At 44.1% G+C, this 24,507-nt stretch overlaps 1 protein-coding gene across 1 annotated transcript in view; it reads right to left on the reverse strand.

Moving 5' to 3' along the window:
• Nucleotides 1–416: 416 nt before the first annotated feature.
• Nucleotides 417–24,507, reverse strand: part of LOC142092951 (V-set domain containing T-cell activation inhibitor 1-like) — a 37,888-nt gene continuing 13,797 nt past the window's right edge. Inside the window, exons 3-7 of the mRNA XM_075173702.1 lie at nt 13,773–13,856; nt 13,307–13,359; nt 7,601–7,945; nt 4,872–4,907; nt 417–2,095 (exon numbers count right to left, since the gene is read on the reverse strand). Of these exons, the coding sequence (XP_075029803.1) occupies nt 1,992–2,095; nt 4,872–4,907; nt 7,601–7,945; nt 13,307–13,359; nt 13,773–13,780 (546 nt within the window). The 5' untranslated portion in view covers nt 13,781–13,856 and the 3' untranslated portion in view covers nt 417–1,991. The remainder of the gene's footprint in view (nt 2,096–4,871; nt 4,908–7,600; nt 7,946–13,306; nt 13,360–13,772; nt 13,857–24,507) is intronic.

The following is a 24,507-nucleotide window of genomic DNA, read 5'->3' on the forward strand; positions in this document are numbered from 1 at the left end:
AAAAAGTAGGGTTGTAAGCAACATTTAGAGGTCATCCAGTCTTCTTCCCCCCACCCTTCATTCCTCCTACCTTCATCTGCTCATGTGCTTACTGTGATTCGCGCCAGTTTGCACAGGCAGGGAGAATCACTGCTGAGGGTGAACAACGCAGACGATGGAGGGAATTGGGCATTCCTTGTAGGCACCAGCCAGCACAGTGCCTGCTCTTAAACGTATGACTGGGCTGTCCCTCTCTGCAGCAGTGAGGCTCTGTTCTATTGAGACGGGGGCAAGCAGTTCACATTTTTGGGACCAAGAGACATGTACAGATGCCGCCTTTTGGACTTTCTGATTGCACAGGGAGGCTAGCTAACTGTAGGAACAACTGGAATACAAATAAAGAACTCTTAGAGACCAAACGATTGCTCTCATCAGGGTTTTGGGGTTTTTTTTCTTCTTAGGTTTTTATTTTTAATCAACTTTTGTTTTGAAAAATACATGGAACCTGAGACAAATATTTGGAGGGTAGAACACAAAAAGACAATCACAGTATGTACAATTCTTATATTGAAATCTTTCTGTGAAGTGGGACCCCAGCTGTCAGGCTAAGCTGCTCCATACCCAGGGTAGCCCGAGCACCAGCTGAGCTTCACTGGAGCAGCAGCACAGGCTGTGCATGGGATTTTGTCCCCCTTCCCCCCCCAAGGGGAAAGGGCCCTTTGTTAAGAAAGTCAAAGGTAACTCTCTCCTTTACCTCAATGGATACCATTTTAAGCTCTATTTGATTCTGTTCCCTTGCAAAAACAATCCTGTCTTTCCTTTGGAAAGAGGGTGGAACTGTTCCAAATCAAAACGACTTTATGTGCGTCCGTGTGAGTCACTTCCCTCTGCTTGAGGGCTCAGCCAGGAGGAGTGCGTTGCAGTCACCGCTGTTCACCAGCCCCGGCGAGTTCTCCGGAAGGTTCTCAGTTCTGTAATAGGGCGGTTGCAGCAGCTCTGGCTGGAACAAAACCTCTGCGCTTTCTGGATGTTGTTGGTATAGAGGATCCTTTTGATCTTAGTTTTCCACAGGACATCTATGCTACCTGAAGTGAACATTTCCAGAACTAAACCCATTTAATTTGCATAGGTATCAGTTACAATTATTCTGACCAGTATTTAATTCTTTTTTCCTCCTAAGGTACCATTTTTAAAGAAGTAGCATCGTCACAGAAACGATTTCTTATCGCACAGTTCTAGCTAAGGAATCCAGCTTTTGCATGATGATCACATTTACCTTGCTGTGTTTCATGACAAAAGAGAAACTACTGAATTCAGCCTTCTAAAGCTTTTGACTTATTTAGAAGTGGATTTTGTAATATTACTTCACTTCCTTCCTCTCTGTTGATGTTTTATGAACTTCCATCATCTTTCTCAAACAGCTTCATCCTTCTACTGAAGAAATTCTTGTGGAAAAAGGTTCTTACTGATAGCCCACGACGCTTCAGAGTAAAAATAGAAGCTAAAGTCTCACACGCTCAAGTTTCACAAGGTTTCCATCCTCATGTTTCACAAACCGCGAGTGTCTTCCTACTTCCAGTTTTTATCTGACACAGAGGGTAACGACCCCTTCTCCTCCTTTCAGTTCTCTTGAAGGACAGCAGATGAGATCTTAGGCAAAAGCTCTCACTAGGGCCAATTACAATGTGACCTTGTAGTTTTGCGAGTCTTTTATCCTGTCATTAAGGCAAAACCACAAAATAAAAAATAAAATGTTCATACCGGCCGCACCAAAACTGGGCTCCAAGAAACAACTGAAAAAGCAGACCTGCCACCTCTGAGTTTTGCTGCCTTTGGTTTTGTGGAACACCAAAATGCAGGACGTAAACACCCAGTGCTAGGTCTGTTTTCAGCTATTGGTGTTTCTTTCACGTGGCTCTGGAACAGTTGTCACGCTAACCCTACAGAGCTGTTCTGCCCAGGGAGGTCCTCTGGTGAGGAGGACTTCCCAAAGAGGAGGTTGGCTTCCCCAGTTACAAGTGCCAAACCCCCAATGTGACCAGGAGGTGGAGAGAGAGGGGAAGCATAGCCAGATGCGGCGCATCAGCAGGGCTTCTGGAAGAAATCTGACTATGTCCTGAAAAATTAAAAAAAAGAAAGTCAACATGTAACTGGTGGCTTGACAAGAAGTGTATCTGAAGTTTGTGTGATACATTTTACATGAATGCATTGATGGAAGATTGTTTGTAAAATCATGTGAATTTTGGCTCATTTTCAAAATTCTCCTTTTTGTGTGTGTGTACCACCCAGAAAAAACACTCTGAAGGTACTGTGGTAAATCATTTTTTCTCCTTCATAGAAAAGGCACAGACACTCAGCAACAATGAATACAACTTCCTTTCCTGGATGACTGAGACTACTTGTTTAAAATCCTGATAGAACAACAACAACTAAAAGAGTATAAAATACATTATCATTCTACCTACTCAGGGCCTGAGGTAGGCGTTGTGATTAAGAGTCCATAATTAATGGTAATAAATATTAAAAAGTCTAGGCCACGGACGCCTAGGTGGTAGCAGCGCTGTGTACCGCTATCGGTACGTAAGCCACAAGGTGGACACAGGGCACAGATTACCCTTGCCACAGATGGTACCTGCAACCCATGCTGGATGTAGTACACCAGTAAAAAAAGATTTTGAACCCCTGACTTAAGCAGTAGAGAAATTTTTCCTGTAAGTGTTTAGGTCCAAGTTCTTCTCTGGGAAGATCAGGCTGTATATTGTTTTCTACACCAATCCTTAGGCTGTTCCTGTTGCTGTGGTATCAGCTTTCAGTATGTTGCTGCAGCTAACTTATCGCTCGTAGGGGTGCTTCCTCCCCCTCTTCCTAGGAGGGGTGTGCGGTATTAACGTGGAAGGAGCCAATAAACATTGGGGAGTCCTCGGTAACGCTTTGAAGTAAGTGTAGGGTTATAGCAAGTCTCCTGGCCTCTTGTGACCTCTTCCAGGCCTAGGCACTTTCATTTTTCCCAGAAAAAAAAACGAAAACAAGTTTTGATTAACCCAGAAGGAGTCTTGCAAGAAACCCAGGGTGACAATTAGGCTCTTTAAAATAATTATGAAAAATAATCAATCCAGCAAATAAACAAACAGAAATGAAGCAGAAGCTAAACAGATCAAAACTGTTTCTGTTTTATACAAAAATATTAAATATCTGCTGATCTGGTTATGATGTGTGTGAGAACTATTTCTGCACACAGTGTCTTTGTTCTCAGCAGGTTGTTTAACTTATTCTAAGTCCCTTTCAAAATAACAACTAATACAAACCAGATTCTCTTCCTCCCTTTCTTAAGAAATGGCAGAAAATAAAAAAAATGGGAGCTGCGGCTGATGATTTTCTTTACAAGAAGTTGACAAAAGGAAATATTTTTTCCTTTTTGCAGAAAATTATGTTTCAAAAGTTAGGCTTTTGTTCTTTCCTCCATTCCCAAGCTCCCCAAAAGCCAACAGTACAAGAACCCTCAGGTGTCGGGAGCGTGTGATTCAGTTTGTTCTCCTATAGCAAAGTTGAAACACCCGCCCTTTTCCCAATCACTTTTTTTTTTCCAATGAAAATACCTTTTCATGGTAAGAAATTTATATTGAGGAAAAGTTGTCAGAAAGTTTTCATCTGAGTCAAACATATATACAAGTATCTCCTTTAAATACAGCCTACTTACCTTTTGGTTTTGAGAAACTTCCATTGCTACTGCATTAAGAAGTTTGACCCTTGATAATTTCTCATTTCTTGTGGAAGGTAACAGCCAGAGATATTCTAGCTCCTGTTCTCTTTGCTTTTATAATGTTATAATGTGGTGCTGTGTCACTGAAGGCATGATACCATACTGAATTTAACTTCATGTTCTTTAAAGACCTTTAAGCCAGCTAGAGGAGATATCTGAGGTCTAAAAAGGATATTTCCTGTAATTTTTCAAGTTGTTTATTGCTCATGAAGTACAGAGCTGATTTTTTCTGTGTGGTCATGAGATAAAACACTGCAACATTTCTCCTCCTTAGTTTCTATTGGAGTTTATTGCTGCTTAATCTGGCTGTAACATCGTATTGTGGCTGAAATTACTATGTTAACTGTAATATAATTATTGTTATGTAATGGATTGTATATTTCAGCTACACTGAGTAAAATACAAATTGCAGCTATTGCTTTTTATATGACAAAGTGTTACAGGTTTGATACCAATTTAAGATTTTGTAGAGTTAATAAGAATAATTTGGCTTACAAGCAGGATTTTTATGGGAGAATTCACTGACGATGGCATGTCAGAGCTGGATAGCCTTCTGTATTGCATTCACTCCAGAAGTGTTTACAAATGACCCTAATGTAGTTACTTCTCTGCAATGATTAAACCTAGACATTAGCATCTGCACTATACTTCAGAATTGCCTTTGGATGAGATCTACTTTAATTCTCCCAGAAGAGCTTATGTGGAGTCATTAATCATGTATTTTTAGAATATTTATTACCTTATTTACCCAAAAAGACCCCCTATATCTCTTGATCTGGTAGTTCATTCATACCAAGGTAATTTACAAGGGCCTTAACTCCCAGAACCGAATGGCTTCCGTGTTGCTTGTTTTTTATTGATTTTTATGGTGCCCATAATGGTGAGTAGCTTTATGGACTAGGGACCGCTGGCACTTCAGTATTCTTCTTTCTGCAGTCTAGGTCTGTCTTAGTGGTGGAGATATTTTTCCCTGTCTGGGACAGCTGTATTTTGCTAGGCTTAGTAAGAGAGAACAAGCACCATAAGTCTATTGGACTTTCTCTATTCAGCACGTTTTACCAATCCTGCAAATTCAAATTAAAGCACTGGATAATCACTTAGACACTTAGCAGGTTAAGGCGTATTGCCTTACCAGAAGGAGAAGAAGCCTCCTCAATGCTAGATGGAGCTGGAAAAAAACCACAATAATCAAAGTTATTTGTTTGAGCCTAGAACAGAAAAAGGGTACCGATAATTGATCTAAGGGTTAGTGGTTTTTTCTGAGAAAGGATACATTTGACAAACAAATTGAAAGTTTAAGTATGATCACAGAATTAAATCAGAGTAAAAGACACCTTACTGCTCCCAAAAATTAGATGATGAAAACATTTTGATTCTGCATTTTCAAAACACTTTTTTTCATTTTGGAAACTGCAAAACATTTCACTTTGAAATTTTCGGAACAAAAGTATTTCCCTTTACATTTTAAAAACATTTTTCTCTTGAGAATGATGTGCATTGAAACAAAGATATTAAAGGGTTTATATTACTTGAAAACAAAATTTTTCTATTTTAAGCAGAATTAAATGTGCGTGGTTGACTATAATGAAAGTTTCCAGCTGATTTATTCAAGCAAGGCACTTTAAAAAACTATGATTTGTTTTGATGTGTATCCCCTTTTTTTAATTTGCTTTTTCAGTTGGTCAACTGGTCAAACCCAATGCCCCATCATTCTGCTGGCCATGCTTATAGGTAGTTTAAACATGCTAGCTCAGTTGTTTGGCATTATTCAAGCATGTGTTATGGTCTTATTCATTTTCCTAAGGAAGAAAAATAATAATTCTTGTTGCATGTGTCCAGCCTTGCCACCAGATCCAGATCTTCCAGCTGCAAGGGAAAAGGTAATTAGCAACTGTCTGTCTTTCATCTGAAAGTGTATATGGCCTGGGCTTTGGATCCAATTGCCCAGGAGAGGAAACTAATCCTGCTTCACAGACCCAAGTGCAAACAATGAAATAAACTCTCCCGTTCCTCTGGGACAAGGTGGATCCAGGACAGTACAAACCCATAAATAACCAAATGCTTAAAAGTTGAGAAGACCTCATTATTCATTCACCCGAGGGTACTGAGGGAGCTGGCGGAGGAGCTTGCCAAGCCACTCTCCATCATTTACCAGCAGTCCTGGTTAACAGGGGAGGTCCCGGCTTGCCAGTGTGACGCCCATCTACAAGAAGGGCTGGAAGGAGGATCCGGGGAACTACAGGCCGGTCAGCCTGACCTCGGTGCTGGGGAAGATTATGGAGCGGTTCGTCTTGAGGGCGCTCACAAGGCATGTGCGGGACAACCAGGGGATCAGGCCCAGCCAGCACGGGTTCATGGAAGGCAGGTCCTGCTTGACCAACCTGATCTCCTTCTATGGCCAGGTGACCCGCCTGGTGGATGAGGGAAAGGCTGTGAGATATCTGGACTTCAGCAAAGCCTTTGACACTGTCTCCCACAGCATTCTCCTAGAGAAGCTGGCGGCTCACGGCTTAGACAGGTGCACTCTTCGCTGGGTGAAGAACTGGCTGGACAGCCAAGCCCAGAGAGTTGTGGTGAATGGAGTTAAATCCAGTTGGCGGCCGGTCACGAGCGGTGTTCCCCAGGGCTCAGTACTGGGGCCGGTCCTGTTCAATATCTTTATCAATGATCTGGATGAGGGGATCGAGTGCTCCCTCAGTAAGTTTGCAGATGACACCAAGTTGGGCGGGAGTGTTATCTGCTTGATTAGGAGGAAGATAGGAAGGTAGGAAGGCTCTGCAGAGGGACCTGGACAGGCTGGATCGATGGGCCGAGGCCAACTGTATGAGGTTCAACAAGGCCAAGTGCTGGGTCCCGCACTTGGGTCGCAACAACCCCATGCAACGCTACAGGCTTGGGGAAGAGTGGCTGGAAAGCTGCCCAGAGGAAAAGGACCTGGGGGTGCTGGTTGACAGCCGGCTGAACATGAGCCGGCAGTGTGCCCCGGTGGCCAAGAAGGCCAACGGCATCCTGGCCTGTATCAGAAACAGTGTGGCCAGCAGGAGCAGGGAGGTGATCGTGCCCCTGTACGCGGCACTGGTGAGGCCGCACCTCGAATGCTGTGTTCAGTTTTGGGCCCCTCACTACAAGAAGGACATTGAGGTGCTGGAGCGTGTCCAGAGAAGGGCAACGAAGCTGGTGAAGGGCCTGGAGCACAAGTCTTATGAGGAGCGGCTGAGGGAACTGGGACTGTTTAGTCTGGAGAAGAGGAGGCTGAGGGGAGACCTCATCGTGCTCTACAACTACCTGGAAGGAGGTTGTAGTGAGATGGGTGTTGGTCTCTTCTCCAGTAACTTGCGAGGGGAGGAAATGGCCTCAAGTTGCGCCAGGGGAGGTTTAGATTGGACATTAGGAAAAATTTCTTTACTAAAAGAGTGGTCAGGCCTTGGAACAGCCTACCCAGGGAAGTGGTTGAGTCACCATCCCTGGAAGTATTTAAAAGACGTGTAGATGAGGCGCTTGGGGACATGGTTTAGTGGGCATGGTGGTGTTGGGTTGACGGTTGGACTCGATGATCTTAGAGGTCTTTTCCCACCTTAATGATTCTATGATTCTATGAACATCTCCTGCGAAGGGAGGGGGAAGAGGCAGGCGGCTTGCCTTCAGGAGTCCTGCAGCTTCTGTGGATATGCTGTGCTTAATAAAGATGCATTTTTTTTTTCCTTCTCACGTATTCTTCTAACAAAAGCAAGGAACAGAGTGAAACTGAGTGAAGATTTGCTTTAGAAATTGAAGTAATCTCAGTCGATGGCCACAGATGGCTTGTCAACAAGAAATGCTGCCCTCAACCTCCCTCCCTCTGAACTAAAAAAAAAATCTTACCTGATACAATGAGTTGAATTTTAGATTTCTGTGTTTTGTTGGGATGATCCCCAGTCTGTTTGTAGATGCAAGTATATACAGCTGTGTCCAGTAATTGGACATTGGTGAGCTTTAAGGAAAAGTTGCCATGCTTCATCTGGTCCAAAAAAAGACTAGTTCTGCCACTGTAATGTTTGTCCTGGAACTCCAGTGAATCCTGCCCATTGTGAAAAAAGTGCACTAAGACAGAGTCTATCTGCCAGTAGAGCATTGAATTGGAAAGGATCAGCTCTCCAGGAGAGGTGGTGGTGCAAGGCAAAACGACAGTTTCTCCAACAAACGCATGGCACGTCGTGTCTGGTTGACCTGGAATAAAAAACAGGCAACTTCCTCAGTGCGCAGCAGAGCTAGGGACACCTGGTTACCTATAATTTGGCTTCCTTGCATCATTATTGCCTCTCTTCCCCCCCCTTCTTCTGCCCGTGTCTTCCCGCTCCCAGCCAGGCAGGAGGCAGTATGTGCTATGCCAGGACTGAGGGACATGTATGCTCAGTGCCCAGCCAGCTGTGCAGCAGGACAGATGTTGCTGTGTGCACGTTGCCTTTGCTTTGTCAGTGTGGGTGCTGCTTGAACTTGTCTCCTTAGCTGATGATTTTTCTCCCAGCTTCTGGGGATCTTAGTCTTTGAGATCGGGTGTCTGATTTGATTTTAATTAATCGGTCAGTTCACCGGAGGAAAAGGGAACGCAGGGAAGTGAAGATGGGCAGACATGATTCAGCAAGTTTTGGTTTTCTAGGAAGTCTGGCTGAAAAAAGGAGAAGCGTGAAAAGGGTGTTATATCAGCAAGAGAACAGTCCTGGATGAGTCTGGTCCCCCCCAACTCCCATTGCTTGCCTATCAGATCCTGGCTCCTTATTTGTAAACAACGTGCTAGAGGCCCCCGTCTCCCTTCCCCTGTGACATCTTGCAGAGGGACTGAGAGGGCTTTTTTCTGCAGGTCTGGCTTGGTGCACTCTTGCTAACACCTGTCCTGTAGCCTCTCATACTCTTTGGTGTAGTTATTCTCCCAGTACCCCAGGTCTGTCATTTCCACTTTAGGTAAATGGCTTTTCCAAGGCCTCAGGGAGACAGATCCCTTGCACGGGTGGCCTGGACATCCGGCAGGGATGTTACCAACCTTACCAACCAATTCCAGCACATGCAAGAACCGGGGTGAGGGTAGCCTGCTGGTGAACAAACGGGCGGACAGGCAGGGCAGGAAGCCAGATGCATCTCACTTATACACACTGTTCATTTAATAACTTTGATACTAATTATTTTTATAAATTCTTCCAAGTTAGTGGAAAGTATACTAAAACTTGCACAAATGGGAGAGTCTGCCACTATCACGTAGGACAACTCTTACTAGATTGTGGTGTTATATTTTCTAGGGGAAGACTGGGTTATGGAAGAAGGTTTCTATGCATTTATGAAGTATAAACAACTAGGTATTTTCAGCACAGAATGTGGGCTTAAATTAACACTTTGACGAAACCTGTTTCATAAAATGATGTTATAAATTAAAATGCAGATGAATTAATCTGGATGGAAAAACTCATCCCCAGCAGCGAGCAGAACAAAAGCAGCATGAGTCTGCAATTGTGCCAAGAAGAAAAGCTAAAATTCACTGTGAAACAACTCAATCTGTTTTCATGGCCAAAGTTCTGTGAAGCATAAGGGGTGAGTAATCAGACTACTTACAGAAATAAGTGTTCTTGGTTGCAGTGTGGTCATTCCTGTGTTCTAGGCCTGCACCAGTTCTGTGCATATATTGGGCTAAAGACCAAAGAGAGTCCCAGTTCCCCTTGCAGTCACTGACATTAGCCAGGACTCACTGGGCCTCTGTTTCCATATTAATCAGCGTCTGTTTTGAGGCTTGTTTGGTGTCACATTGTGTCCATCCAGACAGATAGAAAAGCAGAAGGAAAAGTAGAATTCAGAAAGCTAAATCACAGAGCTAACTAAGTGCCTTCCATTATAATGTCTTCGATATATATCCAGTTGGCGGCTGTCACAAGTGGTGTTCCCCAGGGCTCAGTATTGGGGCCAGTTCTGTTTAATGTCTTTATCAATGATCTGGACAAGGGGATCGAGTGCTCCCTCAGTAAGTCTGCAGACGACACCAAGCTGGGCGGGAGTGTTGATCTGCTGGAGGGCAGGAAGGCTCTGCAGAGGGACCTGGACAGGCTGGATCGATGGGCCGAGGCCAACTGTATGAGGTTCAACAAGGCCAAGTGCCGGGTCCTGCACTTGGGTCACAACAACCCCATGCAACGCTACAGGCTTGGGGAAGAGTGGCTGGAAAGCTGCCCAGAGGAAAAGGACCTGGGGGTGCTGGTTGACAGCCGGCTGAACATGAGCCGGCAGTGTGCCCCGGTGGCCAAGAAGGCCAACGGCATCCTGGCCTGTATCAGAAACAGTGTGGCCAGCAGGAGCAGGGAGGTGATCGTGCCCCTGTACTCGGCACTGGTGAGGCTGCACCTCGAATACTGTGTTCAGTTTTGGGCCCCTCACCATCCCTGGAGGTATTTAAAAGATGTGTAGTTGTGGTGCTTAGGGACATGGTTTAGTGGTGGACTTGGCAGTGCTAGGTTAACGGTTGGACTTGATGATCTTAAAGGTCTTTTCCAACCTAAACGATTCTATGATTCTATAACTCTATCACCAAACATCTGCTTTCTTTAGGTTTTCAGATTTTTCAGCTGAAAATCCCAGTCCACTTTTGCCCAACAATGTAAACTTTTAGCTGAAAAAAACACATAACCTCAGTGCTATTTCTGGTTGTCAGTGGAAGGAGACTCCTCTTACTGCATGGAGAGCTCAACCATTTTCAGACTGTATCAGTCGCTGACCAGGTTTTGCTTCTCAAGGGGAACCTGAATTACAACAGTATCCAAACAAGGGTCTTATTTTATTTATAATAAAGCTCAGCCTCCACTGTACCGTACCCTTACTGCCACAGCACGTACGACCCTACACTCCCCAAGGAGACTGCCTCAGCCCTGCAATTAGTGACACACCCAGGCAGGGCCATTAGCTGTACCCAGCACACCTGGAAGGGCCACCGCCAGCTGAGGAAGGGCAGGGAGCAGCCTGAGACCTGTCCCTGGGCTGTTTGGGCCTGGGGAGCTGAGTAAGGCTGTGCTCAGCAGAGCCTCTCTGAGGCAAGGCCGTGTCTGAAAGCGGACTGCGGTTATGGCTGACGGTGATTAGCTAACCACAGCGGGGAGATGAGTGAGCCTGAGGCTGCAGCAGGTGTTTTGTAAGCCCTGGAAGAAGTGAGCCTCCAGAAGAGCTTTCTGGTGGGAAGAGTCCTGTCCACAGGATGCCATTAGGAGAGAGAGTGCCTGCAACATATGGTGTTGCACACGGATGAAGAAAAGATAATCCTGAAATCAGCAAAACTCGTAGCTCTGTTCAGAAAAATGGACAATAAGCATTTGCTTAATTAACAAAAGAGGGAGAAAGAGTGTTGGTCCTATCTCCTGATCGCAGTCACTTCTAAATCTGATATTGGTTTTAGAAGTGCATCTATTTGCTTTTTGGCTCTTTATTCTTTTTCTGAAGATGGAGGACAGCAGTGCCCAGCATAACCGAGCCTAGCATAACCATTCCTTTCCCGCATGATATGGTGTACAAACCTTGTAACATTTGTGATGACTCTATAAACACCCACCCTGCCCTACACTGCTTTCAGCTGGTAAAACCAGGGCAGCAGGAGGCAAAAAAGGAGGCACTGCTGAAGTTGCCTGGGACAAGAACAGGTGACTGAAATCTGGCTGTAATGAGTTATTTAACAGAGCCTACAGCTACACGAGGTCTTTTGTAGATGGGAAGAACAGACTTCTGGGTACAAGTCAAATAAGTGCCTTTATGGAAGCCAGTCTTGAGAAGAAGAGTAAAGTCATGCTGAAGACTGGTGACAATGTGTTAAGCTTCTTACTGAGGCTACTGGTGCACCAGGAGATGTCAAAGCAGAGAGCTTCCTGGCCAGAAGACCGAAGCAGCCGTGCAGTGAGCAGCGGGGATGGTAGCAGCTGCTGCTGGGGTGTGCGAAGCAGGGCGAGTAGTGCTCATCTGATCTACCTGGTGAGTTTTGCATGTGGAAGGTGCAGTTCTCTACCTTGGAAAAATGCATGTTGGCACACAGCTTTCACTTGCGGTTGTAAGACTCAAATGCAAAGTGAGATGAATTTATTTTGTGGGTTTTTATTTTTTTTTCATTGCCCAAGTGTTTAAGACTATCAAGGTGAAGTTGAGTGTGTTAATTTAACCAATCTGTAAGATTCCTATAATGAGAAAACACTGCTGCTGTGTTATCCAGCAGTATATATCCAAAGTATGGTGCAGGAAAGCTTATACAGACTGGGCATCATTCCCCCCGAAGATGATCTTCGTTTATTAACTATACATTGTTTGTACCGGGGGAATCTGGCATGCCAGTAGGTCATCTAGAGTCTATGCCTTGTGGAAAAGGGCCTGGGAGTGGAAAGCTCTTGAGTGTGTCGCTCAAGTTCACTTTGGTGATGTTAGTGCAGTTCTGACAGTAAACAAAGTAGTGGAAGTAAAGAGTTAAGCAGAAGAATGTTGCAGTGTTAGAAACAAGACAACAGGGAATTTCTCGTGTTTCTGAGTGCTTACGAGCTCAAACTGAAGTGTATTACCCTGACAAGGTAGTGTTGTGTGATTCCTTACAGGCTCACGTCTCACCTACATGCAAAAGTATTTTGGGGAGGGTAGGGGGCTGTTTGCAATCCCAGTTGCTTGCTCAGAAACACTCAAATTCCCTTATTTGGGGGGGGGGGGGGGGGGGGGAAGAGAAATTCTCTTATTTTAGGGAGGGGGTAAAAAAGAGAGTCAAAGGGTAGTTAGTTAGATGGCTCCGCATGCTTACAGGTGCACTCAGCTACTGAAAGAGCACATCTTGAGTGGCAATCAACTTTTCACACTGCTCTGTGAAGCAGTTTTCCCTAAAAATGTCAGTTGTTCTTCCAGAAGAGAGAGGGAGACTAGTTCCAGATGAAGTGTAACCTCCTGAACCAATGCAGTGCCTGGTAAATGTGAAGCACTTCTGGGCAAACAGAGGAGTCTTGACCACACACAAAGGTCTTAATATTGCTGAATTTAAGCCTCAGATAAGGAAATTACAGGAGGTTGCCCCTGCAACTTGTAGAACAGTCCCTCACCGGCACATATAGTGTATCTCTTTGATAGGGAAGATCATGTCTAATCTATATAATGTCAGAAACCCAACTCTGCTAGAACTTGGCAGAGCATGTGCAAAGATTGAGAGAGACTGACTGCTCAAGTCCTTTCACTTACCTGGTTATGCCTGTAGCGAGCCCAGCAACTTAATGAGTTTAAATACAAAACCAGATGTAAGGCAGTTGGGGGTTGTAAGATGAGATGATGATGAGATTCCAAGTCATCCTTAACATTATGGAAATGGTAGGGGATTTTTAAAGATGTGGGCAGGATAAACTTTATAGGTAAAGATTTGTGGGCCTGAAACACCTTACCTTGAAACGACTTCTTTCAGATATAGAGGTTTATCTGAAAGTTATTACCTGTACTTGCAAACCTTGGACTGTGATGAAATATATTCAAAGCAAAGCATGTGTTTGTTTTGTTTTGCTCCAAGATTCTCAGTTTGTGTATTCACATATAAATACTTCCACAAACTCCTACCTCTGGGTAGAGACGCAAACAGTAAGCAGGCAACCATCCAGAGAGCAGTCTCCCTAATAAAGTGAGAGAGAGAAATGCCAAATGCTTTGTTAGAATGCTAGAGCAGAGATCAAAGATCTTTTCTCAGGCATAATTTATGCCCTGTTTCGTAACTCCCTCATCTGAGAAGAGAATTTGGATACGAAGCTGGATGGGTTAGAAACCCTGTTTTGTTTTGTTATCTAGTCTTGGTGTGGATTGTATCTCCTGCCTGTAGATCTGAGGTTTCTCAATGGTCGTGATGGGATGGGGCTTCAGTCGCAAACACCAGACCCATACTTCCCACTTGTGTTCTCATGTGGACAAAGTTAATTGTGTATATGTAGTCATAGTTTGCTCTTGAGATTATTTTCTATTGGTAATTAAATGAAATTCCCTCTGCCCCCAAACTTCAGCTGCTTCACAGCGCAAGAAAAGCGTAGCTTACCATTTCATTTTTGTGCCTTCCCAGCCCTTGGGAATCCCTCCCTGTTGCGAGCTTCACCAGGCGCTCCAGCTGCTACTTCTGCCTCTGCAAAAGAGTGAAAGGCTCTTAATTTTTGTTGCCATAAGCATTTCTCCACAAGGGGATAGGTTATTTACTAGTACTTCGTTTGCTGTGGTTCAGAGAGTGAATATATAACAGTGTGTATTTACACTCTGCATACACTCTTACAATACACAGACTGTATTTATTTTCATGTGTAGGATGGATGTGAGTCACAAGCCGTACACTGACTAGCCCTGAGCTTTCAACCCAGTGAAGAGATTCTTGTTCTATGGCCAGCTGAGATCAAAGATGGTGGTGAAACCTAATGGCTATTGTATTTATCACGAGATGTAGACACCATCCCTCAGACTACCAAATACCACCCGAGCTGCATATCTACCAACAAAATACGGACACAGATAATAAGCCTATTAGGAAAATGCTGCTTAAAAGAGCTGCTTCTTTGAGGAGGCTGTTAAATCAGGTACTTTCTCAAAGTGGGGGGGAAGAATGTGGGTTTTAGGCTTCCTCTTCCTGTCCTCATAGCATCTCGTAGCTTAAGGAGTACAGATATCTGAGTGATCGTTCCTCCTCGGTGTGCTCCAGAGATAATGCTGACAGTGGAAGTAGTGGTTTAGCCGAGGTCCTCTTCCTGCTGAGGTAGCTCTGTCTGGGGAAGGTGCTGGTGCTGTTCTCCTGCCTATTGCTCCTGGTGCAATGGTGCTTCCTGGGGTGGGCAAGACCCGGGAGCTGGGTTTCTGTGTTTCTCCCTATCTCCTCATGGCCAAGCCCTGGTGATGTTTCATTTACCAGCCCCTTCCTGATACTCAGTGCAGGCTATCTGCCACCTTTGGCTTCTTTGATATTAAAACCAGTGTGTACTGCATGTTTTTGGTGAACTTCTGTGGTTGCCTCCCTCCCTGTTGTAATGGTTATTGTTTCAGGCAAGGGTATAAATTCATGCATATGTGTTCCCTGCCTGCCTTTTGTAAATGAAACTGAGGCACTGATGGCCACTCTTACCTGCCTGACTAGTTCTCTGTGGTGCCCCACGGAGTTTATCCTCCCTCTCAGCTTTGTACAGATGTTCCACTCCACGTAAGGCTGCTCTGCAAAAATACCAGGAGCAAACTTAACTTGTGCTCTGGCCTGGCACTGGGGCAAGAACGAGGTGGATCTGGAGAGACCAGGGCTCCACACCAACTTGCTGTTAGGCAGCAGCAAGGTCTCTTGCCAGGCTAAAGGAGGGCAGCCCAGCAGCTGGTGCTCTGCAGCTGTGCTCTGTAGTGGTACTGGGGCCATGCCCACTCTCTCTGCAGGTAAAGGGGGTCCTTATGATATCTCCCTATGCAGAAAGAACTGTGGGAAGAAAGTAGGTGTGGCCAGCTAACAGGTCTGTGTAAAGGTGCAATAGCAGCAGACAGGAATGACCCAAAAGTTAGAGCTCCTAGAAGTGACGTCATTCTTATGAAGAGTCAGTCGTTTTCTAGCAGTTTGATTCTGACTCAAGAACCACATGAAGGTGGTTGTTCCAGCCCAGCCAGCTTTGCATCTCTGGCTTTGGCTGGCTTACTCCCACAGAGTCCCTGTGGGGGTTCTGGTTCTCCAAATGCTTGTACAAAAGTCTTGGACTGGGGGGGAAGTGGGATCAAACCTGAAATACCAGATTGCATCTGAATTGCATGTGAATGTTGAGCTCTCTTGCCATCCACATGCTTTTTGTTACTTCCCTACTGAAATGTAAGCTTCTGCATAAAGAAAGAGCAAGGCAGGTCTTGTTTTAGGAAGCAGTATCTAACCATATGCTATCATATCATGCATGTCATAACCATAACCAGGAATGCTTCAGACTGGTCTTGCTGGTGCACCTCACCCTTAATTTAGCTTAATCCAGTGCTGCTTAGTTGAAATAATTTTTATTTCTGGATTGAGGTGACTCTGCTTGGAACAAAAATGTTTACACTGAGCCTCCAGAAGGATTGTTCTTGGTACACTAAAGGGGACAGCTGTTCCTGTCAGTGCAGTTCAGCTGGTGTAAGATGTTTCAGTCACCACGTGGATCAACATTTAAAATAATAGTTTCTATTTGATATTTCACATCTCTCCCCCCTCCTCTCCCTCCCCCCGTTATTTTTAAGTGCTGGTTTAAATGAAATGGAAGTTTAGGAAACTAACAAGTAATTTTTTCTCTGTAATTTTTTTCCAACTTTGGCATCATGCGAGGCCATTTACTGAACATGTTAGCTCAGCCTGCAATAAAATTAATCAACTAGGCAAGTAACCAAATGTTCCCAGTGCCTTAGTATAGCTGGACTTTTTGTCCCAAAGTAAATTGATTCAAGTTGTCTCTTTCCCATGCAGGAGGAGGGGTGGGGGTGAGAAAGGGTCTAAATGCTACTGTTGAAGTCTTTACGGTCTTGCAGCACTAAAAATCTCCCATTAAATTAAGAAAATGGTATTTTCCATAAGTGGTCTGTTAACCCTGGAAACAGTGTTGCTACAGTATATTAATGATATTCCCCTGTGAACAGCTCTGCTGGTCAGGAGAGCTGGGGTGGCAGGAGGGGAAAATGCTGTGGGTAGAGATGCTGTGTGTAAGCCAGGGGCCCATGTTCTGTGCAGATGGTTTTTGTTGTTGTTTTTCCTATTGCCATAAACCTTGCTCTGAATTCTGCAGGCAGCTGTTTGGTCACCAGGAACAGTGCAGCTTGAGCGTGACCCACCTGTGATCATCCAGTGGGCAGCAGTTCTGGTACCAGAAAAAACAGCTGGTTTCAGTGATCAGTCCAGCTATGGCTTGTAGCCACGGTGCACCTGTATACTTTCACTGCAAAGAACGATCAGTTTGGGATCTAGACCAGAAAGGACCTGGGATCTGAAAATCTAGAGAAGGATTGTGAGAGGCTGTTTCGGGATGATGGGCTGAAGTAGGGTGCTAGCCAGGGCAGGGAGGGAGATGCTGAGCTGGAACCCTTTGACATGGAGGAGGTACTTCTGTGTGGTGGCCATCAAGTGTGACATTGATTTAAAAGTTGTTGTGAACTGAGTGGACATGACAATTTGGGTGTTATATTGAAGGGATTGATTTACTTGCCAGCTCTTCTGCTTCATTTGCCAGCCTTCAGTACTGGCTGAGTAACATAGGTAATGCAGCTGGGCACTGAATGAATGGCGATACAAGTTGGAACAGGCGATACAAGTTGGAACAGGCACCAGCTGGAGAAGACACCAGTAATTCTGAAAGGATTAGCCAAAATCACCTAGCAGATGAATGTAGGCCACTGCCAAGAAGGAAACTGCCTGTTATGCACCTGGAAAAGCTTTGTAGCTTAGTCACTGATAGTTTCCTCAAGTGTGTTCCCCCCCCGCCCCGTCCTTGTATGCCTTTGGCTTTTGAGGACAGGTTTATGCGAGCTGACTGTTGTTAATGATGCTTGTAGAAGGATGGAGGGAACCTTTCTCCCCAACTTCGTGAAATCCTGAGAACACGCTGAGCAGAGAAATGTCTCCTTACTGTTCCTTATCCACATCAAGGCAATTTTCTGTCATTTCTTTAAATGCTCTCCGCTCACGTAACCACACAGTCCTTTTAGGTAAAAGCTAATAGCTAGTAGAAAGCTAATGAGTGAGCCTGCAAGCGGAAATTACGGTCTGGCTGCTTAGAGAAAGTTCTTATGATGCAACAGTCTGTACCGAAACTGGGCGATTACTTCTGATCTTATCTGAAAGCAACCTGTAAACAAAATGAGGCGTCATTTAGAGACCTGTCCTGTAATTAGTTCAAGGAAGGATATTTAAGAGATCTCAGTGAGGGATATGCTGGCATGTATCCAAAAATGACAGTGGCTTTCTCTTTTAGGGTTTTAGATTTTGAAATAAATTACCCTAATTTGAAAGCAGTTTTCTGGGGGTTTGTGAGCAGTGGCAGGTAGTGTTTCCATAGCTAACCGCTGTGTGATTCACCCTCTCAGCTCAAGGCAGTGGGAAGAAGTGCGCTTTTGCCTCCTGGGGGACTGTCTGGAGCTTCAGGCTGCAAAATGTGCTGTGGTGGCAGCCAGGTCTTGGACTGGGATCCTTATCTTCAGGTGCACTGTAGCAAACTTCATGCACTTGTGAGGGCGGCTGGTCTGGTTTTCGTGTTTGTTTGTTTTAGCAAAGTTTATAGCCGTTTAATATTCTCTGAACTTCTTACCTGGTGTGCGCTGGAGCGTTGAGTACTCTGTCCACGCTTCCTCTCTTCCCCCTCTGTGCTCCAGTCACACCACCTATGCTGTGGAAGTGGCGTGTGGTGGGTGGAGTGCTGGCTTTGGGCTTGCTTATGTTTCCCCATGCTTATGTTCCCCCATGGAATTTCCCATTGCCTATTTAAGGCTTATCATGGGCCACAGTCAGGCTCTGAGGACTGAAAGGTGGTTATCAAATGCATATCTAATCTGGAAAGTTATTCCTTCTCAGGGGTAAAGAATGAATGAGCGATGGGGCACGACTTGCTCCCAGTGGAAAGCTGTACCCCATACAGAGTACTGCAGCAGGAGCTTACACACCTTCCCCTGGCTTTGAATAAATAGTTTTGGTAAGGAGGAATTTATCCACACGTGTAGAAATAAAACGTGTGGGGGAAACCGAAATTACAATTTATATCTGATCAGGGTTTCCAGGATTCAAACACACAAACATCCTCCCAAAGGTTTGGAGGAAAACAGCAAAACTCTGGATGTGTCTGGCCAAAAAGGGAGTGTGTATGAGCTAGCACGCTTGATAAACTGGACTGCTCAGGAAATTAGACTTTATTCTTGATTTCAGAATAACCTTTCCAAATACCTCTCAGACTAAACTGAAGTTGTTTGTGGCTTTGCAAAATGAGACGGGTTTGAGTGGCTCAGGGGACTGACACTAAATGTGGCACGTTTCATTTCAAGTTTCGGAAGGAAGGAAGCACGCTCTTGGTATGCAAGTGAGAAGAATTCAACACTGATCAAATGATGCTACAGTCTTGTGGGTATTTAGTGGTTTCATGTTATGTTTGGCCTGATTGAATTCTCAGGCAGTCAAGATCCATGCCATCCATATGCCATCCATGCCAATCCATATTTCCAGCTGTCATTTCTGAGGCATTTCATCTCTGTCATCTGCTTGATTCCCTTGGATGAAGGTCAATCCAGGGATTAGAAGGAAGTCTGTACACAGATGCCAGAGGGACTTTGTGTCACTGCTGCCTGTGGGGTCTGTGTTAGGCAGTTTTGCATGGCAACTGTCTGTAATTTTCAGTAGTGGGCTCTCATCCCATTCTCTTAAAACATGCTTTATCCTCTATGTAACATAACTTTTGTGCTAGATTTAGCAGTTAGGTTTTCAAGAGAATGTTGCTGTATAGAATGGCAGGGCAGTGCCTTTCATTTGCTTTCTTTCTGTAGGAAAGATTCTTGACTTAGGGAGCAGTTTCTGCCCTCTAAATCCCTAGCAAGTGTTCCCAGTCCCACCTATCCCTGTCTTGCATATTGTAAGTCCTCCTGGGTTTCTGAGTGCTGCAGATTTAATGCTTTCTGGCTGGAAGTTCAGGAAGCACGGCCTAAGCAGCGTATGGTGTATCCCACCCTTTGCCCAGCCTTGTGCTTACTGGGTGAGACTTATTCCCTGTGACTAGTGGCGTGCGGTGGTCTCATGCCCTTTTATGAAACTTCTGAAGAGAAACCAAAAAGTCATTGTTCCTTTTTGTAATGTTTTTCTGACAACTCCCCCCAAAGTTCCTCTCTTTCTCGATTCCTTTTTGCTCTTCTGAGAGTTTCCACTGCTCTTTATCTGCCAGTTCCAACAAAATGTTTTTTCTCTTTTGATGAATAAATTCTTCTCAAGAATAAAAAGCTGTTCTTTCAAGAGATTGAAGTTACATGAAAAAGGCATAGGTGTGTGGCGTTTTCTGTTTTGCCTTTTAGAAAACCGTAGCCTTAAAGAAGTAGCTCACAAGTGACAATGCAGAAAGAGGCAAGGGTTCCTTCAGCTGAATCAATATTGTGTATTTTTTCTGACTTTGGGAGCAGCTGCTGTCTGAATATCTGCTTCTAGTACTCTCTGGATGATGTTTTGTTTTACTGTTGTTTAACCTCTGAAGATAGAGGTATTGTAGAGTAAAATGTTAATCTGGAAATAAGGATTTTAATTTTTCATTCTTCACTGTGGGTTTTTTTTCCTCTGGCATCTGCTCAAACTGACCCTTAAATCAGTGGCATTGCCCAATTCTGGAGCACCCTATCCAACAACAAAAAGTTAAGCTGATGCTTGGATTCACTTATGTAAGGAGTCCTGGAGACATTATTAAGTTAACTGATGTCAGTAAAAATGTTTGTTGGATTAATACAACGCTGACTGATACTAATATTTCTAATGTGGATGATCTGAAGCAGGTTGTGAAAATGAGACCTGGTTTTGAAGAGAGAGATGATCCAGTTTGGGTTACTACTACCACTTCGGAGTAGAGAGCTCAACTTCTGTGAAAGTGGCTCTCAATGGATGCCTACTTATTGCCATCACCTCTGAAAAGCTTAGTTAGCCCTCTTACTGCCTGTGAGTGTGCATGAAGTTCTTGCTGGCCATAAGCCGGGGAGAAACTTTTGTAGGCTGTATTGAGGTAGCAGAGAAGACGGAAGAAATAAAGTTATCTCGCTGCCCTTCCTCTGGCCCCCCCAAGTACCTAAACATTTTTTTTTTCTTTAGCCAGTATGTCAAGTGATACGAATCCCTGTATATGGCTCCTCATAAACCAGATTTAGGCAAGAAGAACCAAAATGGATTGAAATACATGGGAAGTTCTTGCATTTTATGGGTGTGGTTGACAGGTATTTCTCCTTGCTCTTCCACATCTGTCTCGTGGCCTTTCCCTCCCACTGTAGTTAGGATTTGCTTTAAAGAGTTTTGTGCCATCTGGATCAGAGATTCCCTACGTGAAATAATTCCTCCTCATTGAAGGACTGGATTGTCTAATGCTGTTGTTAATCCATTACTTGTAGAAACATCCCTACACTGAAATGTCTCCACCTAGATTAAATTTCTGCAAAGAGTTTGGAGCTCCATCATTCAATGGGCTAAAGCTCCTCAACTTGCATCTACGTTGGAAATCTCACGATTATTTGAACTCTTCCTTTGTTACTACACCCCTACAGAGGGACAAGAACTCCCTGGTACCTGCACAACTACACGTGTACAGAGCTGGCTCAGGCTTCTTGGAAAAGCAGGCTAAAGAGGTCATTGCTGCTAGAAATCACGGAAAGCACAGAGCAGGGCTAGTGGTTGGCAGAGGTGGGTGACATGGGGTGCTGCCTCCTGCTTCGGAGGGATGGGCATTGCAGGAGCAGCAGCTGCTGTGTCTCCCAGCTCCAGCAGCCACCAGCCCTCTGGTTCAGCAGGGCTCTCAGTGATTTAAGCGAGAGCATGTTTTGCCTGCATCTCAAGCTGGGCCTGCTGTCCTGCGAATGCTGAAGCGGGTGTGTGGTCTGACCTCGGCTCTCTGCCTAGCACCTAGGTTATCTCAGCAGTCTTCGACTTCTTCCACTGCTTACAGCTGATAAGTCTTTAAAAACTCATGAATGTGATTCCTTTTATCTTTGTTCTCCATCCCATCTGTACAGTGTCTTGACAGAGTGCACTGAAGGGCCATAAAACTTATGGAGGCTATAACTCAACCATAACTGAGTTACCGAACACAAAGTAAGAACAGTATTGAGCTATTTATATTGTAAAGCTCCAATGCAAAAAAAAAAAAATCTTTTTTTAAAGTGACAGTCAACATTTAGTGTAGTAATTTCATAAGTGTTTGTGGTGATGGCTTTAGCTGTGACTTGCTCAATATATTATCCATTTTACAAGTGAGTTTTTTCTCTTCAGTCAGCAGTTATCTTTCACACCGAGCCAGGGTTATAAAACCCCCTTGGTAAATGTCATCAGTCCAAAGAAGGAAAGAGGAAAACTTCCCTCCCTTTGAACTTTCAAATTTGTATAGTGGACAAAGCCTGGTCACAAGGGAGAGGGAGAAAGGGAAATTCTGGGGGACTTTCCTAGGAAGCAGAAGGGAAACTATTTCAGGCTCAAGAGACTGCTTTGAGCTGATGGAATGGTCAATAAAATGTCTTTATGACTTTTGTTCAACACCTTGACTAGGAGGAAGTATGACACACTAATGGCAGAGAATTTCCATTCTCCAAAATTACTTTCCGGTTCAATACTGTGAGAACAGGGAAAATCCTGGCCTGCAGATACTTATTTTTGCTGGCAACTGTTGCCAGCAACAGGCTCAAGGACTACCAGTTGCGTTTCTGGATTGTGAATCTTCTCTCCTCTTAGCTATTTTTAATTTGCGTATTGTAGAAACCGCTTTTTTTCAAGACAAGATGATCTTGTTAGTGATACATATACACAATTCTGCTAAGACACAATAGTCAGTTTATTTTTTCTCTATCAGACTTATTACTAGACAGTACATCTCCTCTCAGACTTGTAACCCTACAATCAGTTGGATCCCTATTTCCTGGCAGGTGAGAAAAGGAAGAAAGTTGGATGAAGGGTGAAGTTCAGAAAATATTTGTTATTGTCCCCTGGGAAGGTGTTAAGTATTCATCAACAAAGTGGTGGCTTCACAGGTAAATGAGGCTAATTAGTAGCCAACGCTGTTGTAGTTGCTGCATTGGACATGGAAACTGGGAAGGTGGGTCTGAAAACGGAAGCTCAGGATGCCAGGGCAAGAGGAGAAAAAGAAACTGAGGTTAACCAAGGTTGGTGTAACTTATATTGGCTCTTCCCCAGAGAATGAAGTTAACTTGTGACTCAACTGACTGAGCCCCGTGATGGGGATCTCACTGAGAGTTTGTACACCTAGAAGACAAACTCTATGGCAATGGCTCCTCTGAGTGAGAGGAACCACCTGAATCACATCCTGGGTTTTTCTACTAAGCTACAAAATGCAGTTTGTTGAATATGCTTGTAAGCAACTGTTCATCATAAAGTCGTTATAGTCCTGGAACAAATCCTGGGGCCAATCAACTGTATTGATTAACTCACTGATATCAGAGTTACTGAACAGAAAGGAGCTAGTCTCTGCCTGAGCTGGTCTCTCTAGGAGCATTGCTCTGTTAAAGCAAAAGTGAAGGTGTCTGGATTTTCTTTGTGGTTTGTTTTCTTTTAATTGCTGCAAACAGACCTGCAGTTGCAGTTTGTGAGAACTTTTGAGGAGGGAGGAACTGCTTATAGAACCACTTTCCCCAAGAGTAATTCATAGCATGTACCCAGTACCACCTGTGTCCTAAGAAAGTATCCCTGATATTTCTGCATGTTCTGGTGGCACCTTTTCTTATGCAAGGAAAAACAGATAAATACAGTGAATGTAAATAACTAAGAGAAGGAAGAGCTATTCCCTGCTCCAGGAGCCCATCTTGACCTTCTCCACAGTTACCCAGTGAAAAGCACAAAGTAGTCATAGAATACTTTGTACTAGTAAAAAGATTAAGTCCTAGTGGTTCAAGGACTCTTGAACCAGTGACAAAAATAAGACCGACAGTTGCCAAATATTGCAGGCTTAAACCCATCCCCTCCTCCCAATGGAATTGCTTCCCAGCCCTGCTTTTGAAAATATTTACAAAGCTGAAGCCTACAGAGCAGAAAGTTTCTAGTTGTATGGCTGTGTTACAAGCACAAGAATGTTAATGTCCCATTAACTTCTGTCTGTCTCTGATGGATGGAAAATAGGATCCTAAATAGGGGTCCTTAAAAGCGCTTGTAAGCACTTCATGCTTGTTTTGCTCATAATTGTTGTAAATTATTTATAAAATTGTTTGTAAATAATTGTTCCAGGTGGAAAACAGTCATACATAAAGTTACTGGGATGTGCATACAATATACAACATAGAATTGTGTTGAGATGCCCAAGTTATTTTGCCCAGGTGTTGGAGGACTGTAGACTATTGGCTTGATAGCTGAGGTAGATGTATTTATTGTCTGAAAGAAATATCTTGAACAATCAATTTGTGTAAGTGGGAAAAACAAGAGTGGGGATCATAAGCACTTCCTACAGGCCCTCTACTCTGGGATGTTTCTCAATCTTCTTAAAGCTTTCAGATTTTGTTGTTAATGCTTGGTTCAGATCTAGTTCATCCAAATCATTTTACAATCTAAAGCGCCATCTCTCAAGCGTTGTAAGCATGATCGGATCTTGTCTCATTCTTGTCCCACCAACAAAAGTGCTTTTTCTGTTATCAGTGCAATAGTATTGCATTTTTTTTTACCCCTATCTGTAATCATGACCATACAGGGACATGCTGGCTTCTTTTCAAAGTAGTAAGTTTGGGGTTTGGAAGCAAAGAAAGCAATTCCTTTCTTTCGAAGCACTCTGAAAGACCACTTGTGTTTGCTTCCTATAGATGTGTTTCTATTCAGAACCGTGGCACAAGAAAGAGGTGGCATCCTCCCCCTTACCCTTTTCTGACAACAGTACCCTGTTCTTCCTACTGCCATGTGGTGTGTTTGCAATTAATTTTCACACATTGCCTGCTGTCTCCCTTAGGTGTATGTGGGGAACCTACTGCAAGTTGTTTCATTATTGTTAACTATGCATGGTGTGGGGAAGCGTGTGTGTGTGTGTGTGTGTTTGCTTTTGTTTTTCTGAGCTGGTTCAGTGTCTTGACTTTCCTGTTGGAAAGTGGAGGACTTC

Source organism: Calonectris borealis, chromosome 1 (assembly GCF_964195595.1).
Source record: "Calonectris borealis chromosome 1, bCalBor7.hap1.2, whole genome shotgun sequence".
NCBI classification, from domain to species: domain Eukaryota; kingdom Metazoa; phylum Chordata; class Aves; order Procellariiformes; family Procellariidae; genus Calonectris; species Calonectris borealis.